This window comes from Peromyscus leucopus, chromosome 6, assembly GCF_004664715.2.
Source record: "Peromyscus leucopus breed LL Stock chromosome 6, UCI_PerLeu_2.1, whole genome shotgun sequence".
Classification (NCBI taxonomy): domain Eukaryota; kingdom Metazoa; phylum Chordata; class Mammalia; order Rodentia; family Cricetidae; genus Peromyscus; species Peromyscus leucopus.
The window spans coordinates 79293567-79311164 of record NC_051068.1 but is presented as its reverse complement, the minus strand read 5'-3'; the positions used below and the strand labels follow the sequence as shown (position 1 = coordinate 79311164).

The window sequence follows — 17598 nt, the reverse complement described above, 5'->3', positions numbered from 1 at the left end:
CACTCATGTGTGCATACAAAGACACATACACATACCCAAGGCCAAGGCAGGAGGTTCTCACGTTCTAGACCACCCTCAGCCACGTTGCCAGGCCTGACTCAAGCGAAGAAAAAAGAGAAATGTTGTTAGGATTAGGTTGGAGATATGGAAACTCGGCACGCTGCTTTCAGATACTGAGCATTTGGATGTTGGGCATCCCTGTTGTTCCTGCTGCCGCTGTTAAAATGACTTTGAGGGTCCAGCAAAATGGCTCAGTGAATAAAGGTGCTTATCGTCAATCCTGACGACCTTGGGACCCACATGGTAGAAAGATAGAGAAAACTGACTCCTGCAGGTTGCCCTTCGACCTCTACCCAAGCTCTGTTTGGCCTATGAACAAGCAATCACACGTATCTATCTATTCAATAGATGCCAGTCAGGACAGTGAGATCCTACTGTAGCTGCTGCTGGAATATGTCCTGAGAGTAGCAGCTGCTGGGAAGGGTGAGAACTGAATGCTTCCGTGGTGCTGATGAGAGGAATGATGTGGTAGACCCACTCTGGAAATCCTCATAGACCTAGACAAGGAACTGGCTATAATTACAAAAGAAGCAAAGCATTTCATCTACAAATAGCTCTTACTCAATTATCTGTAGCAGCTTTATTCATAGACGAACCCAACTTAGTAGAATCAAGTGTCAGCCAAGAGAATAAATAAATGCAGTATATTCACACAACATACAACACATGATTAAAAAGTTCAAATCGCCGACATGCCACTGATGTGCATGAACTTCATATACTGAGAACAGAAAAGGCCAGATACAAAAGACTGTAGTATGTGCAGCTGTTTAGATGGAGCTGTAGAACAGACTAAACTAAAGTGGTAAAAGAATTCAGAACAGGGGTTGTCCCTGGGAGGAGGGAGACCGCTGGCTGGAAAGGGGCATGGGATAACTTCTGCTGAGATTAAGAATGTTCTGTGATCTAACAGGGATGTGGGTAACAGGGTGTATATGTTTATGTGGTGTCTGCACACATGTGGGGACCAGGGAGTGGGTACACCAGGTGTCTTTCTAGCACTCTCCACCTTATTCCCCAGGACAGGATCTCCCCTGAACCTAGGTTAGCTGGCAGTCAGCAAGCTTCTGAGACCCCTGCCTCCACCCACTAGCACCCCCAGTGCCGGGGTTACAGGGCCATGGGAGGCCACCCCCAGGTCGTCATGCTTGCACAGAAGTACTGTTACCCAGAGTTGTCTCTCCAGCCCTGCACTGAGACCTGACTCAAGCTGCTTGGCCATTTGGATTTACTCCTCCGGTCCGCGGTCAGTGTGTTTTTAATGTGTGATATTAAGCAGCCATTGACTTTCACTGCGTTTTAAGGGATGTGTGATCGCCTGGCAGGAAGGTGAAGAACTGGAGTTGTAGTTGGTGGTTGTCTAGGAGGTCCTGGGTTCCATGAACAGCACTGTGCCCCATTCTAATGAGAGGTAGTCAGGGGGGAGGCTGTGGGCTTGTGGCAGTGGGAATAAATGAGAAATCTCTAACTTGTTCAGTGAGAGAAGATAAAACTTGTGGGAAAGATAAAAGTATTTTTTTCAGTGTACCTTGAAATCCTTAATTTATGTTTGGGAGTATTTACCCTTTATCTGTTCTTTCTTTTCTGGTGAACTCCCATACACATTTTCTTCCCCACATCAAAAAGGTGAGCATATGGGTCCAGGTCAGAAAGTACATAGAACTCACGTCAGCCTCATTCCTGGAGGGAAGGGATCTGACGTCAGGACAGACATACTCCAGGTTTCCTTTGGTTTCATCAAAACTTTTCCCAGACTTTAGAATTTGGGTGTTGACACTGCTCTTTGCAGCTACACTTAGAGCTACTTAGATTAAATCCACTCTCAGTCCTGAATCGAGTTTAGAACACTTGAGTCAAATAATAATAAATAGTCGTCTATCTTATGTAAATAATGCCTTTATAAATATCTGTGTCTGAAGATTGCTTTGAGGGGATGTTTGAAGTCCATCCTACTTCAAAAGCAGTTGAAATACTTGTTTTAGAGGGGGTGGGGGTGGCACATGCCACAGCATTCCTGTAGAGGCCAGAGGATGACTTGCAGGAGTCGGCTCTCCTTCTGTGTGGGTCCTAAGAATCAAATTGAGGTCACTAAGCTTGTTTGGCTTTATTTTGAGGCCAGGTCACATGTAGCCCAGGCTGGTCCCAGACTTGCTATTTAGCTGGACATGACCTTGAATTTCTGATCCAGCACCTTCACTTCCTAAGTACGGGACTGCAGACATGCTCTACCACACCCAGCTTCATGCTGTGCTGGGGATGGAACCTGGGGCTTCATTTGAAGCCTGCTAGTCCAGCACTCTGCCGACTGAGCTATCCCAGACTAACTCTTTAGATTTGGGAACCACTTCTTGTCCAAAGAATATAGGGACTGACTTCCTGCCAGAGACTGGACTACGCATACTCCTATGCCATTGCACACATCATACTAGGAAGGTGGAGGAGGAAACTGCTTTTATTTCTTGGGTTTGGGGGCAGGGGTGCTTGGAACAAAATCTGCCTTTGTGGCTCAGGCCGGCGTGAAACTCCGAGTGTGCCTGCTTTAGTCTGAATGCCTGGCTCTTTCTTTCTCTTTGAAGTCAGTGATAACACAGCTGGGACGTTGGAGGCTAAGTATGGCAGGCTCCGGGGCTGTTCTCTGATGTTATTTTAAGCTTTCTCTAGTGATGTGTTTCCTCCAGCCTGTGAAGTGAAAATAAATGAGTAATAGGTGGCTGGTGTGTTCTGTCTGTTGATAACACCTCTGTCATCCAGTCTGTCTAGCAAGCCAATTATTTTCCTTTTCTGAAATTAAAGGCCAGGGTGTTTTCTGACAATGTAGGAATTTCTGTTCACCAAAAGTTTATATTGTCACTTAAAGCAAAAATGCTAAAACAGAACATTGATTGATTTTTAGCTTTATTACTAAATTTCTCCAAAACTCAAACCCAAGATCACACCCAGGCACTCAGGTACATTCTTAATAGCTGAAATATCATTAAAACTCAATGTTGACAGTTTGGGCCTTCAAATTTTACCCTGAAATGTAATGTTAGTGGCCGCATATCTCGTCCCCTGCCTGTGGCCAGCCTCTGAGGGGTCACAGCTCACTGGAGAGTAAGCACTCCTCCTGATACTCATACCTTATGTGGTCCCATCTGGAAATGTTCCAAGGTTGGTCTTGATCCACCTGCATGCCGTACACTGTGGGAAGCTGGCACTTACGCCATGGCGTCAGGTGATTAGAACCTCTTAAGATCCTGATCTAGAACCAGCCAGCTGACCCCTCGTCCTAGATTCCTAACCATCAGATGCCATGGGAGATAAAATGAGCGGTATCTAAGCTGCTGAGTTTGGGGGCTGTTTGTTATACAGCAGCAGATAACCAGCACATGTCCCATAAAAGTTATTTTCATTATTTTAGTTTTAGCATTTGGTTTTGCTTCTTACTGTTATTTACAGTTAAACATGTAGCCCATAAGTTGGCTGAAAAATATTTTTTTCTCCTCCCATTTTCTCAGTGTTTGTTATCATAAATAATGCCTTCAATTTGACCATTTTTATGTTTGGTAGAATTGCTGTGTGACTAGAGCATTTTAGAATTCCGTCCACAGCTCCTTTTCGTTTACAAGTGAAGCCATCTGTGTGGATTGTAATTACTGTGCAGGTGACTATGGAATTACTCTGAATTCTCCGAGAGAAAGCAGACAGCCTAACAGCTGTTCTCAGGCCGAGGCCTCACCAGAGAAACTCCTATTACTGGGGACTCTGATGCTTATTAATTATACGGGATAATCACTATGTGGGTTTTAAAGTCATGTTTTTAGGATTAGTTAACTACATACTCAGACCTGACAGACAGCTTCTCAGCAGAACTGAAGTCAAGGTCGCCAGTTGTTCCATGGCCAGAGGAGAAGCTGGAGCTTCTCTCATCCCATTTTCTCCATGGTGTTTGGAAAAGAAAAGGTCATTCAAATATTTTTTTTTAAACTCCAGCTTCTCCTATTTCTTTTGCACTCCAAAACCAATCTCAGTGACAGTAGTCATCCATTTATCACACTAATGCTGCTGCAGCCATGGTTACTAGAGGAAGTGTGACCAGGGCAGGAGCTATAGGAGACTCTAGGTTAAATCCTCAGGGTAAGAGGAAAGAAAAAGAATAAAGAAAAGGAAAGAAGGTGGGGAGAACTTTAATTTGGGGCCTGGTGTGATGGCTCATGCTTGTAAATCCAGCCAGAATTCAAGGCCAGCCTCCTCCCCAGCTAAGGACTCCATATACCAGTACACACAGGAATTTTAAAAAAGAAAGAATATTTTCAATTTAAATAAATTTCTGCTTCTACTGTGTAAATACATCACACTACTCCAGGCATGTGACAGTACAGCTTGTCTGTTCTGGACAGGGTCTCGCTGTCTCAAACTGACCTCCAGTTCAGGATCTCCCCATCTCAGCCTGGGATGCCCGGGTTTCAGGCTGCGCCACCACACCCAGCCGCTGGTTTCTCAACAGTTTGCTTGGTGTTGCTTCTATTGTCCATTGCTTTTGAGACAGGGTCTCAGGATGTTGCTCATGCTGGCTTTGCCTCCTGAGTGCTGGGGTTCAGAGTGTGTGCCACCATGCCCAGCCTCTGTAGAAACTGCTAATGCCACTCTGTTTACCTACATGTAGTACTTGTTGCTTATACCATGTAATTCTTAAAGCTGTCCCAAGAGGAGGTAACACAGGAAGGAAACTGAAGTATCTTCCAAGCATTGGTTGATCTTCGATTTCTGCCTGCCACCGAGGGGAACAGAAAAGACTAAGGAAAGTGGAGACAGATCAGAGATTGAAGAGGGTAGAATTTGGCAGCAGGCAGAAGGGATTTCTGTCTTGGGCTATGGTTGTGCGTGCCTCCCCCTTCTTGTCCCATCAACAGTGGAGTCAAGTTCTCTGTACAGATCATAAGAAGTCCTGGATTCCCCACGTCAATACTTGCATCCTTTGCCTACCTGCTGGCACCTTGTTTGTCTCTAAGTATATTTAACTCATAAAGTCATCATGCTTAATATTTTAGCAGAAGAAAGATGAGATAAACCTGAGGGTAACATAGATACATGCAGAGGCAGTGAGCCTGGTGCTTCAGGACAGAGACCTTGGAGCCAGACTAGCTGGGCTTAAGTCCCAATTCTGACCCCTGGCTAGCTGAGTAACCAGCCTCTTTGTAATGGTTTGCTCATCTGCAAAATGGGGATGGTTAGCCCTACTTTATAGGGCTGTAAAAGTCCCCAAGTTAATATGGCCCTACCTGCTTTGGACAATGTCTAATACCAGATCAGCTCCCTGTAATCATTTGCTTGTTCGTATTATCACACTGTTCCACCTTCTGAAGTTGCCTGTCTTTTCGTGGATCCACCTGATTTGTAGTGAGATTTACACTAACGCTACCACATTTAATTTGTAACTACTGGGTGTAGCACATTCTTTGCTTTAATGGTTTTGTTTTGTTCTTTTTCCCCCCTCATTCTCAGGCCCAACACAGAGATACTTTCATTGAAGAACGCTATGGAAAATATAACATCAGTGACCCTCTAATGGCTCTCCAGAGAGATTTTGAAACACTGAAGGAAAAAAATGATAGCGAGAAGCAGCCAGTGTGCACAAACCCCCTCTCCATCCTTAAGGTGGTCATGAAGCAATGCAAGAACATGCAGGAGCGCATGCTGTCCCAGCTGGCTGCAGCCGAGAGCAGGCACCGCAAGGTAGGCTCGCCCGTGGACAGGTGTGCGCGTCGGAAACCCGGAAGAACGCCTCCTGCCCCGTCAGCCACCAGTGCTCACGGGAATCTGAGGGGGAGGGGACTTCATAGGTATCCAAAGGTCCTCAGTTACAGAGGGTCGGGGAGCACGAAGGAGTACAGACTGGTCACACAGGCTCAGTTCAGGGATTGGGCCCGACATCGCTGAAGAAGACATCCCTTCTTGGTATCGTCACTCCGGAACACTTGGTGCATTTTTCCCCCTAGATCTCAATCTTCCGAACTTTGGCAACCAGCTAGTGTTTAACCAAGCTTGTAGTCGAACAGAGTGTTCTCTGTTTGCTTACTTAAGTGATAAATAAGAGATTGCCAGGTATTTAGGGAAGAGAGAGAATATAAATCCACCTGATTATAACCATGCAAGCATGGAGATTGTTTACATTCATTCTAGTTTCGTGTTTCATTGCATGCTCAGGAACCACACACAGCTCCGAGGACGGCTCGCTTTGAAGCTTCTCCTGTACTGGGATAGGGGTAGGAGGCAGGCACCCTGGTTCCGTCTGACAGCTCCTAAATAGGAAGGGCAAGCCTGTGCTCCCTGCACTCTTCATCTTAGAATTCGGCTGTGTGTGTATTCGTTCCTCAGCTTGTCGTTTACTGCTCAGTTTTGGCCTGCAGATGATGGTTGGCAAGAATCTGCATTTAAAAAAAAAAAAAAACTACCAGTTTAGATTTGGACCTACAAGCTAGGCATCAACATTTTGTAGGAGACATTTTAACCAGAAACGAGGTCGGCAACTGCAAACCTAGAAATGAGTTTGTTCCCATGGTTACTCCACCAGAGCTCTTGGCTAAAACCATATCTGCTAAGGTGCCCCAGGCTGGGTCTTCTTGCCCATCAGCCTTTGTTTCTCTTCCTTGAGTCCAAAGGGCAGGTGTAGCACGAATCTTTTTTTTTTTTTTTTTTTTTTTGGTTTTTCGAGACAGGGTTTCTCTGTGTAGCTTTGCGCCTTTCCTGGAGCTCACTTGGTAGCCCAGGCTGGCCTCGAACTCACAGAGATCCGCCTGCCTCTGCCTCCCGAGTGCTGGGATTAAAGGCGTGCGCCACCACCGCCCGGCCAATGTAGCACGAATCTTAAAGGGTCTTATTAATAAAATCAAACCTGGAGCTGGGTATTAGGGTGAATGCTGGCAGATCAGAGAAGCAGAACAGGCCACAGCCACCTCATCTTGCCAGTTCCTCAACTGATCCTGTTTCCTCAAATTGGAAGCCTCTGAGTCCTCATCCAGAATGAATCTCAGCTGAACTGCTGCTAAAAGCCTAAAAGCTTAACCAGCTCTAGTTCTGGTTTCCACGCCTTATATACCTTTCTGCTTTCAGCCATCACTTCCTGGGATTAAACAGCCATGCCTGGCTGTTTCCAGTGTGGCTTTGAACTCACAGAGATCCGGATGGATCTCTGCCTCCAGAAGGCCAGGATTAAAGGTGTGAGTACCACCATTTTCTGGCCTCTATGTCTGTGTAGTGGCTGTACTGTTCTGTGACCCCAGATAAATTTATTAGGGTGCATGATATATTGGGGAACACTATTATCACCATAGACAGGTTCTTAGTCATGGGTAGGCCACAGATGTCCCAGAAGGCCCCAGAAATACATAAAATATCAGAAGTGTATGCATTTTTATAGAAGATGTATTTTTTCTACTATTAGTCAAATTCCAAAAGTTGCCTAAGACTAACTTAGAATATGTCATCTAGAACATTCCTGGCGGTGTGTTGAAATATGGCATAAGTTGGGACTTTCATGTGAACTAAGAAGATCATCACCAGATCCTTGAGTGGTGGGCAGGCCTTATTATTCCCACTTCATATTATTCCCACTTCATACAGGAAGTAATTGAGCTGTGCTGAGTAGCAAAGGTGTCATGGAAAGTGTAGAACAGTTTGTGTGTCTAGGGACTGGAGAGAGGAGAATGTTAAAATTTACTGAAAATTCCTTAGTATACTGTTTGAGTGTAAAATGTTGTAAGTAGCATTAAGTTTTGAAGCCAAGTAATTTACCTGTTTTGTTTGCCTGGTTTCTTGAGACAGGTTCTCATGTAGCCTAGGCTGGCCTCAAGCTCTCACTGTATCACCAAGGATGACCTTTGCTATGTGGAAGGTGTGTATCACCATGCCCAACAAAGTACCCATCTGCTCTTGGGTGTGTTACCCATGTAGGGCACTAATTTTGCCAGGAATCGGTTAGTACCTAGAAGTCTATAGTAAGAGTAAGCTTGTAGTCCGAATCTGCTGAGGATTCCCAGTGTCTGCCCTCCGCTCCGCTGCGGCATGGCTCTTAACTAACCCCTTCGCCTCTCGGGAGAGCTGGACAGCAGATGAGGTTGTTAGGCTGCTTGTGATGGAGGAGCGTTCCTTGATCACATCTTCCCCTTGCCCAGCCCCCAGCACTCAAAGGTAGCCCTGTCTTTGTTATTTTCAACCATGGACTTGTGGGTTCATGTAGTTCCTACTAAGCTTGAACTCGCCCCTTAGGTGAAGATGACCTTTCATCTCTACCTCCCAAGCACTGGCCTTATGTGCTTCCCATACCTAGTTTAGGGAAGAGTCTTATCTAATCTTCTGAAGATTCAGACTCTGAACCAGACTCCCTGAAGCACCTGCTACTTGCCGGGTTCCAGTTCTTTGGGAGCCTGCGGGGTAAAATGGCTCCCTCCTCCTTAATGAAGATTGCCTCTCCCCAGACTTTCCCACTTCAGAATGTTATTAAAACTTCTTGTCTGGGCCTGGAGAAATGGCTGAGCAGTGAAGAACACTGGTGCTTCTTCCAAAGGGCCCAAGTTCAGTTACTCACGCCCACCTGTAACTCCAGCTCCGTAGACTCCAGTGCTCCTGGCCTCCGTGGGCAGCCACACTCACATGGTATACACATGCACGCACACACACGCACACACACACTTTCTCACACACAAATAAATAAATAAATTAATTAATTAATTAATTAAATAAATAAATATTTTAAAAAACTTTCTCCCTGACTAAAGTCTCTCACCTCTGAGACTTTTTTTATTCCTTTCTGTAATTTTAAAAGGCTCTCAAAAGAGAAAATACGTAAAACATGGCTACCAAAAAGATTTAACCAAAAGCCTTTCTATTAAATTTAAAAACTAGATTTTTTTAAGCTCAAAAGCTACTATGTTTTCATTTTAATTTTAAATTATTTATTTTTGAGGCCAGATCTCCCTCTACAGCTCTAGCTGCCTTGGAACTCACTCTATAGACCAGGCTGACTTCACAGTCATAGCGATCCTCCTGTCTCTGCCTTCTGAATACTGAGATTATAGCATGTGCCACCATATAATCTTGGTTTTTCATTTTTAATTTTAAAGTAGGGTTTCGTGTCATTGAAATTTTTCTTCCTTCATTCCTAAAAATTTTGATGAGACAAAGTTATGAGAAATGGTCATTGAGGTGGCTGACAGTGCTGTGACCTGGCAGTCTGGGCTGAGCCACCTCTGTGTGGTTTGGGCAAAATTCCTTGAAACTGGTTTGGATCCTTCAGCACCAGGATAAATGGGCAAGTCATTAAGAGCTTTGTGAAAAATCACCACTTAGGATCCCAATAATTGAGCCTTCTGCACGTAGGATGAAGTAGGACTCTTTCTTTCCTATCTTATCTGGTTATACAAAAATATGTATGATTAGTTAAGGAAGGCACAGGGTGTCCCATTTGAGATGTTTCATTTCAAATTCCCATCTTGGTGCCTCCAGTGACAGCCTTGAGAGGAACACCTCATCCTTGCACGGACACACACACACACCACACACACACACACACACACACACACACACACACACACACACACACACACACACACACTGACCCCAGCAGGTCCCTAGTCATACCAGACTGCATGTGATGTCCCAAACCTCTGCCTTCTGAACTGCTCACTGGTTGCTCTCTTGCCTCTGTTTGCGTTCTTGCGCTCATACTTCAGAGTAAATACCTTGTTTTCTAGCACGTAACTTCCGTGTCTTTCACCCTGCTAGACAGCATGCTCCTTGACGGCCCCGGCTGGATTTCATTTGTTTGTTTATTTAATCTGGAACCCTCAAGTGTTGGGTGGTATAAATGGGATTGCTTGATATTTGAAAGTAAATGTTTTAAAATCCTTTCCAGGTGATCCTTGACCTTGAAGAAGAACGACAGAGGCATGCTCAGGACACCGCTGAAGGAGATGATGTCACCTACATGCTGGAGAAGGAGAGGGAGAGACTGACACAACAGGTAACTCGGGGACAAAGGTCTTGATGGCATTCTCCTGGAGTGACATTTCTTATTCATTGTCAGTGTGCAGAATTACATCCTAAGTCTTCAAAAAGAAGGTGGAATGTTCGTGTTTGTCATGTCTGTTTCCAAAGTCTTCTCTTTTTAAGCATAGATTACTCGGGGTTGGAGAGATGGCTTAGTGGTTAAGAGCACACTGCTTTTGCAGAGGACCTAAGTTTGGTTCCCCACATCCGCCACATCAGGTGGTTCACAACTCCCGGTAACTCCAGCTCTGGGGGGTCTGCTGCCCTCCCCTCATCTGCAATGACACCGGCACTCTCAGCCCCCCCCACATACACCCACGTAGTATATACATAGCCCCCCACATACACCCACGTAGTATATACATAGCCCCCCACATACACCCACATAGTACGTACATAGCCCCCCACATACACCCACATAGTACGTACATAGCCCCTCCCTTACACCCACAAGTGCATACAGTTTTAAAAACAAACAGATCACTCGGTGGAACTGTCATCCATAGCACATATTTCAGACGTCTCTGGTTTTCAAGCTCTTTGTTGTTGTTGCACCATCTACAGTAACAGTGTGGCCTGTCACAATCCATATGCCTGAAGCAAAGATTGCAGGACATGAAACAACCCTTTATTCCTGTAGTATGCAGTGGTGTTTTCAATTTCAACATGGTCTCACTATGTAGATCAGCCTAGCCTTGAACTCACACTCTTTAATTTTTTTTTTTAATGTGATCATGGCTTACCGATTTGGTTTCCCCATCCATTAATGTGTCTTGTTTTGGAAATCCCTGATTAGAAGGGTTCATTCCCCCTGCTCCCTCTCATCCAGAGTCCGTGTGATCGTGTTAGACAAAGTGCATTTATGTGGATCCAAGGGTGGTGGTGCATGCCTCTGATCCTAGCAGTTGGAAGGAGGGTTTCAGGTCCAAAGCGAGTCTCAGAGTAAGACCTTCTCTAATGAAAACAGCAACAAAAGGAGGATTTCAGTGCAGCTGCTTGGTTCTTTTTTTTTTTTTTCTTGTAGTTCAGAGAAGATGACTGCTGGAACTTTAGGTTTGATTTTCAGTGGCATCCATCTCCAGATCTGATATTTGTTTTGGCTGATTCGATGTTCTCTCCACATACCTAAAACACAATGGTGCATCATATTCCCACTGTTCACCCTCAGGCAGTTAGGAACTCAAATGCCTCCCAAGTCATCAAGAAAAGATTAAATCATAGTGTGTGGGGGTTCTGTGTGGGATGTTTTCATACTTCAAAAATACTAATTAACCTAAACACCGTGACCTAAAAACCTAAGACCGTGCACCAGAGAGCAGGCAGCGAGGGCATTTGATCATAATTTTCGGTCCGTCCTTTTGTGTTCCTACTCTAATCAACATGTGCGGTGGCATTTTTTTTTTTCCCCTAGTTGGAATTTGAGAAGTCCCAAGTGAAAAAGTTCGAAAAGGAACAAAAGAAGCTGTCTAGCCAGTTGGAAGAGGAGCGTTCCCGCCACAAGCAGCTCTCGTCCATGCTGGTGCTTGAGTGTAAGAAGGCCACCAGCAAGGCAACTGAGGAAGGCCAGAAGGCCGGCGAGCTGAGCCTGAAACTGGAGAAGGAGAAGAGCCAGGTGAGCAAACTGGAGGAAGAGTTGGCAGCTGAGAGGAAGCGAGGCCTGCAGATGGAGGCCCAAGTGGAGAAGCAGTTGTCTGAGTTTGATATCGAGAGGGAGCAGCTGAGAGCCAAGCTGAACCGAGAGGAGAACCGGACCAGAGCCCTCAAGGAGGAGATGGAGAGCCTGAAGAAGCTTGTGAGAGACCTGGAGGCGGCCCAGCAGCGGCCCAGCGGCCCCAGCGAGCGGTGCAGAGAGCCGGGAACCACGTCCAGAGGTACCGCCACAGAGGCCCCCGTGCTGGTGTCTGTGCTCTGCCAAACGGAGAGCATTCAGCCGGAAAGAAGCCACGGGAGCGTCTTAGCCAAGCTGACAGACACTGGTCTTCCGGGCCCCACCACTCCTCCTTACTCATATGCAAAAGCCAATGGCCACTGTGACCCAGACATACAAACTGCCAGGGAGGTGACCTCGGGCAGCAGCAGAGAAAACCAAGGGCCTCCGCGAGAGAAATCTGTGGTGTCGGCCCAGGAGAAGCCCATGGAGAATGGTGGGTGTCCGGCAGGAACTGAGACTCCAGTCACCATGCCAAGTCACCTCCCTTCCAGTGGCAGCTCACTGTCTCCCAGCAGCACTGCCTCCTCCTCCCTGACATCATCTCCCTGCTCTTCACCGGTTCTAACCAAGCGTCTCCTGGGGTCATCCGTCAGCAGCCCTGGCTACCAGTCTTCCTACCAAGTAGGAATCAACCAGCGGTTCCACGCCGCTCGGCACAGATTTCAGTCCCAAGCAGATCAAGATCAGCAAGCCAGTGGTCTCCAGAGCCCTCCATCCAGGGACCTGTCTCCCACCCTTTTAGATAACTCTGCTGCCAAGCAGCTGGCCCGAAACACAGTCACACAGGTGCTCTCCAGATTCACTAACCAAGGGCCAATCAAGCCTGTCTCTCCCAACAGCTCTCCCTTCGGCACAGACTACCGAAATCTGGCCAACACTGCCAACCCGAGAGGTGACACCAGCCATTCACCTACTCCAGGGAAAGTGTCCAGCCCTCTGAGCCCCCTGTCTCCAGGAATCAAGTCCCCAACCATCCCCAGAGCCGAGAGAGGCAACCCTCCGCCGATCCCACCCAAAAAACCTGGCCTCACCCCATCCCAATCTGCCGCCACTCCAGTGACCAAAACTCATTCCCAGACATCCTCCTTGACCGCCACAGAAGACCTTGCCAGCAACTGCTCTCCCAGTGCCGTGGTGGCCAACGGCAAGGATGTTGAGATACTTTCGCCTACCAGCAGCTAGTCCTTAGGAGTGAGTCTCCACATTTGACATTCCATCAGATTTCGTCCAAGAGCTCAGAGTTAAACCGTGGAGTCAGATCATGTTATTTATTTTGATAGTAGCTGCAGCCATCTGTATAATACATTCAGTGTATTTACCTTTTTGTATTTTTTTAAGTAGAAACTGAGTACTTTGGATTTTTATGACTCACCTCTTTGTACTAAGCTAGAAGGGGACCTCAGACATCTCAAGCTCAGCAGTCACCGGCATGTTGTGATGGAGAAAGCTAATTGGCGGTGAGCTGCTGCTGTCAATCTGGGAGCTAGAATTACTCAGCACTCACATCAAATTAGGCAGAATCAGTTCATGCAGCTTTTTATTCCAGATGAACATGCTTTCAAAGTGCCTGAAATAAGACTGCCACATGAATGTGATTCTGCGGCAGAAACAAAGACAGAGCATTTATTGCAGAAAATGAGATCCTCTGAATCTGAATGTCAAAACCAACACTGCTTTTCATCCTCTCTGTTTAATACCAGCTTTGTGTTCTGAACCGAGGTTTGCATAAGCGGAGTGGATCCTTCTAAAGGGGCGTGAACTCTCTGTCAAGCTGAGCTTTGCGCTTCATTAAGCCCTTAAGAAACCCTCCCGAGCACTAAGTAGTTGAGGTGCTGATCTTCTTGTACTTTTGAAAAATTAAGTCATCCTCAGTTTCCTGTATCAATTCTTGAACAGAGTATCTCCATTCCAAACCACCTTCAAGCATCGACTTTTGGGAACTTCTGATTCTGGTTGCTTTTACTTGAATAGGAAATGACATAATGAGCTCTTTATTCTATAATCAAAAAGCAATAACTTAAGTCACTCTTTGTAATATTGTAAGTGAGAATTACACAGGTTTTAACAGATTGTTACATTTATTCTCCATGCCGCCAGCACTTGTGTCTGTGGAACCAAATTAACTCTTGCCCAAATGGAAGTATACATAGATCTGTACAGATACATGCCCCTTTATGTGTTCAACATTCACACACTGAAGCACATAAATATTAGTGTGATTGTATCTTTGGAGTTTGCAGTATAGCATAAAGGATAAGTAGAATCGCATGTTAAGATTACCTACCAAAGCAACTACATGTGGCTTGGAACCAGTCAGCAGAGGAATCCGTTTCACCAGGAAGTGGAGCAATCCCAAATGAAGCCCAAATCGTGAGCATTGTAGAAAGAAAGGCACAACTAAGCTAACCGTGGTGCCACAGAACTCAGCTGGCCATGTGAGTGAGTGAGACTGCACACTCGAGTGCTGTCCCCTAGTTTGAAGCAGAGGGAGGTGTAGCAAACCACAGTGTCACAGCCCCATGTGACAGCCATCCCTTTAAGCCCCAGTGGCTGCCATGCAAAAATTCCAGACCAAGGTTATCAGTTCTCCAGACTTTCGTGTAATTCAAATTTCCACAAGAAAATTCTCATTCAAAATATTTACATTTTTAAAACACCAGGAACTGATTCAGAACGCTTTTAAACAGTGCTGATCAGACAGACATGGCTGTCACTGACTGGAGCTTGTAACCTACCAAGCTGTAACCCCTCACCCTAGAACGTCTGCTGTTTCCCTATAGTGACTTTGTATAGAAGCCTCCAGGCTTCTGCTCTGTGCCAGCTCCAGCTGACCAAGTCCGCAGAACAGAACAGCCTCCCTCTTGGCAAGCAGAACTCTTTTACAGGCCAGCTCGGGACACTGGTTGTACAGTTTTGTCTCCAGAGTGGGCAAGAGGAAGGCTTTGGTGTCTTTGTATATATTCTGTAAGCCAGCATCTCTCCAGAAGCCCCTGACCTGCTGGAACCTTTTACTGGAAAGGGGTAAATATACTAGGTGGTATAGGGAACTCTTGATTGTGTGTTTGAAAAACCAAAGGATTCAGTGGACCCATCCCAGTTAGATAACGCACAAGGAGGTAGACGTTGGTTTTCTTGAGAAGCATAGAGCTGGGGGAAAAAAGTCTTCCAAAAATTTAGTTAATTTTTATTAACCCATTGAGTCAGTGGGCGAGAGGCAGGTGATGAAAATTGGTGGGCAGATCAGTAACAGAGAACACTGTTGACTCTACAGCTTATCTTCTGAAGGATTAAGGTAAATGCATGACAAATGAAAGTGCTGCTGATGTCCCAGGGTGTCTGCCAAAAACAGTGGAGGCATGAGAAACTCCCCAAAGTGGTCCAGCATCGATTTTATTCCTGTTGCAGAGCCGAAACGGAGCAGTGATGGTCAGACACTGACCCTTCTAATCAGGAGAGACTCCAGTGCCAGCACGTTCTTACCTCGCTTGCTTTAAATGGTAATCTTAAAAGTTGCATTGTGCTCTTCCTCTGTTTGGAGATAGAGATATATATAGAGAGAAATGCTATAAGGAAGTTTATTTCTTAGGAGGTGCACTGAACAATATTTCTTTTTACAGTGTAATTTGGGGGTGGGGATATGCAAAAGAAATGTGTATTTTTGCTAGTTGCCTATCTTCTGAGATAATAAGCACAATCCTGAAATGGATCCAATAATTCAGTTAGATATTATAGATTAGTATTTAAGTTTGCAGTAGAGTGTGTGTGTGTGTGTGTGTGTGTGTGTGTGTGTGTGTGTGTGTGTGTATGCCAAGTAAAAGTTTCACGATTCACAATTTGGGTATTAACCCATGTCAGAAAAGCTGTTATTGGTCAACAGATTCTAATGATGTGCAAGGTGTAACACATGCATTAACTAGTTATTAACATTTGTAAAGCCAAATGTACCATGCAGAAGTCTTCATTTTTATAGCAGACTACATTAAAACAAATTAAATCATACTACCTGGAGAAAAAGTCTTGTCTATAAAAACAAACAGTGTTGTGCAATCGGGGCCTGTTTTATTGGGAAGGGGAGTGGATGATGTAAAGAGCACTTGATCCTGTTTGAAAAACCAAACGATTCAATGGATGCATCCAGGTTAGAACTCACAAACAATTGCCAAGCATGGCACCTCATGCCTTTAATCCCAGCACAGAGACAGAGGCAAGTGGATCTCTGAGTTCAAAGCCAGCCTGGTCTACAAAGTAGGTTCTGTACACAGAGAAACCTTGTCTCAAAAAACCAAAAAGAACTCACAAAAAATTAGACAGTAGTTCTCTTGTGAAGCATATAACTAGGGGAATAATTTCCCAGTAATCTAGTCCTTAGTAACTTTTAATATATAATATTTTTAGTCATTGAGAATCTCATACATGTATATAATGTATTTTGAGGGAATCTCATACATGCATATAATGTATTTTGATATCTTTACCCTGGCCATGCCCCTAACTACACTCAGATCCACCCCACTCACCCCCATCTTTTTTTTTAATGGCCTGTTGGTTCAAATTTATGCTATCCATGTATGCATGTATCCATATATGCCATCCACTGGAGTGTGGTCTACCTGCCAGAGGCCACACCCCTAAGAAAAACTGTCACTCCCTCTCTAGTAGCCATCAGCCACCATTAGCTACTCTGCTGGGGTAGGAACATGAGCCCATACTGGACTGGCTTGATCTTGTGCCGACAGGCACAGCTACTGTGACCTCATGATCGCACTGGGCACGTCATGTCTGGAAAACAGATTTGTCCCCTTCTCCCTGACCTCTGGCTCTTAGGATCTTTCCTGATGTTCCCTGAGCCTTGGGAGACAGTGTGATACAGATGACCCGTTTGTGGATGAGCACTCCACTTGGATTTATTCTCTGTACTTTCACCAGCTGTGAGCTTCTCTGATAAGGACTGAAAGCCACACTCATCTATGTATATGAAGATCCATGTTTAGAGAGCAAGTTGATACTCTGTCCACTTAGCAAAACAAGAGTAAGTTCACCCCTTGGGTCCATGAGTTGTCGTCGTCCCTCCCCTCCCCTCCCCCCAGCCATGGGTTCTTGGCCAGATTTACAGTACCTTGCATGCATTTCCTCCTGTGAGACAGGTCTTAAATCCAATCAGAAAGCAGTAGTTATCGCTGTAGCATTTTTGCCACTATTATACCCGTGGGCATATCTTGCCAGACCAGTTAGTTACTAATAACTTCAATCCTTTTAGGGCTCTGGGCCCTTTGAAAATCTTAGAAAACCTATATATGTATCCCCAGAAAAATAGGAATGCCTATATGCAAAATTCGGTTGATGGTTTCACTGGCACCAGACCAGAAGCCACCAGTGACTCATGTGTTCCAGCTTTAATGCCTGATCTTGTCCTGCCCTCTCGTTTCACAAATGACTAATGCTTCCCTTCAAGTTTACTAGTCCATGCCTTTGCTGCTACTCCATGTCTGCAATTGTAACTTGTAGCCAGACGAAAGTACTTGAAAGTCCTTTGATGTACAAAAGATGTTCAAACTGTGGATGTTTACATATCTTAAGTAAGCTCATTAGTGATCCATTCAACAAACACCAGCTATATCCAGTTTCCCATGACTGCTGCCGTGTGTGTGTGTGTGTGTGTGTGTGTGTGTGTGTGTGTGTGTGTGTGTGTGTGTGAGAGAGAGAGAGAGAGAGAGAGAGAGAGAGAGAGAGAGAGAGAGAGAGAGAATTTAGAGTGCCTCTGATGAATAGGTAGTCCTTGAAACACAACTTCCGGTGTCTTG

General features: G+C 45.4%; 1 protein-coding gene across 1 annotated transcript in view; it reads left to right on the top strand.

Annotated features, from left to right (window-relative positions):
* Window positions 1-15796, top strand: part of Cttnbp2nl (CTTNBP2 N-terminal like) — a 49598-nt gene extending 33802 nt beyond the window's left edge. Inside the window, exons 4-6 of the mRNA XM_028889919.2 lie at window positions 5545-5775; window positions 9953-10060; window positions 11498-15796. Of these exons, the coding sequence (XP_028745752.1) occupies window positions 5545-5775; window positions 9953-10060; window positions 11498-12979 (1821 nt within the window). The 3' untranslated portion in view covers window positions 12980-15796. The remainder of the gene's footprint in view (window positions 1-5544; window positions 5776-9952; window positions 10061-11497) is intronic.
* Window positions 15797-17598: the final 1802 nt, after the last annotated feature.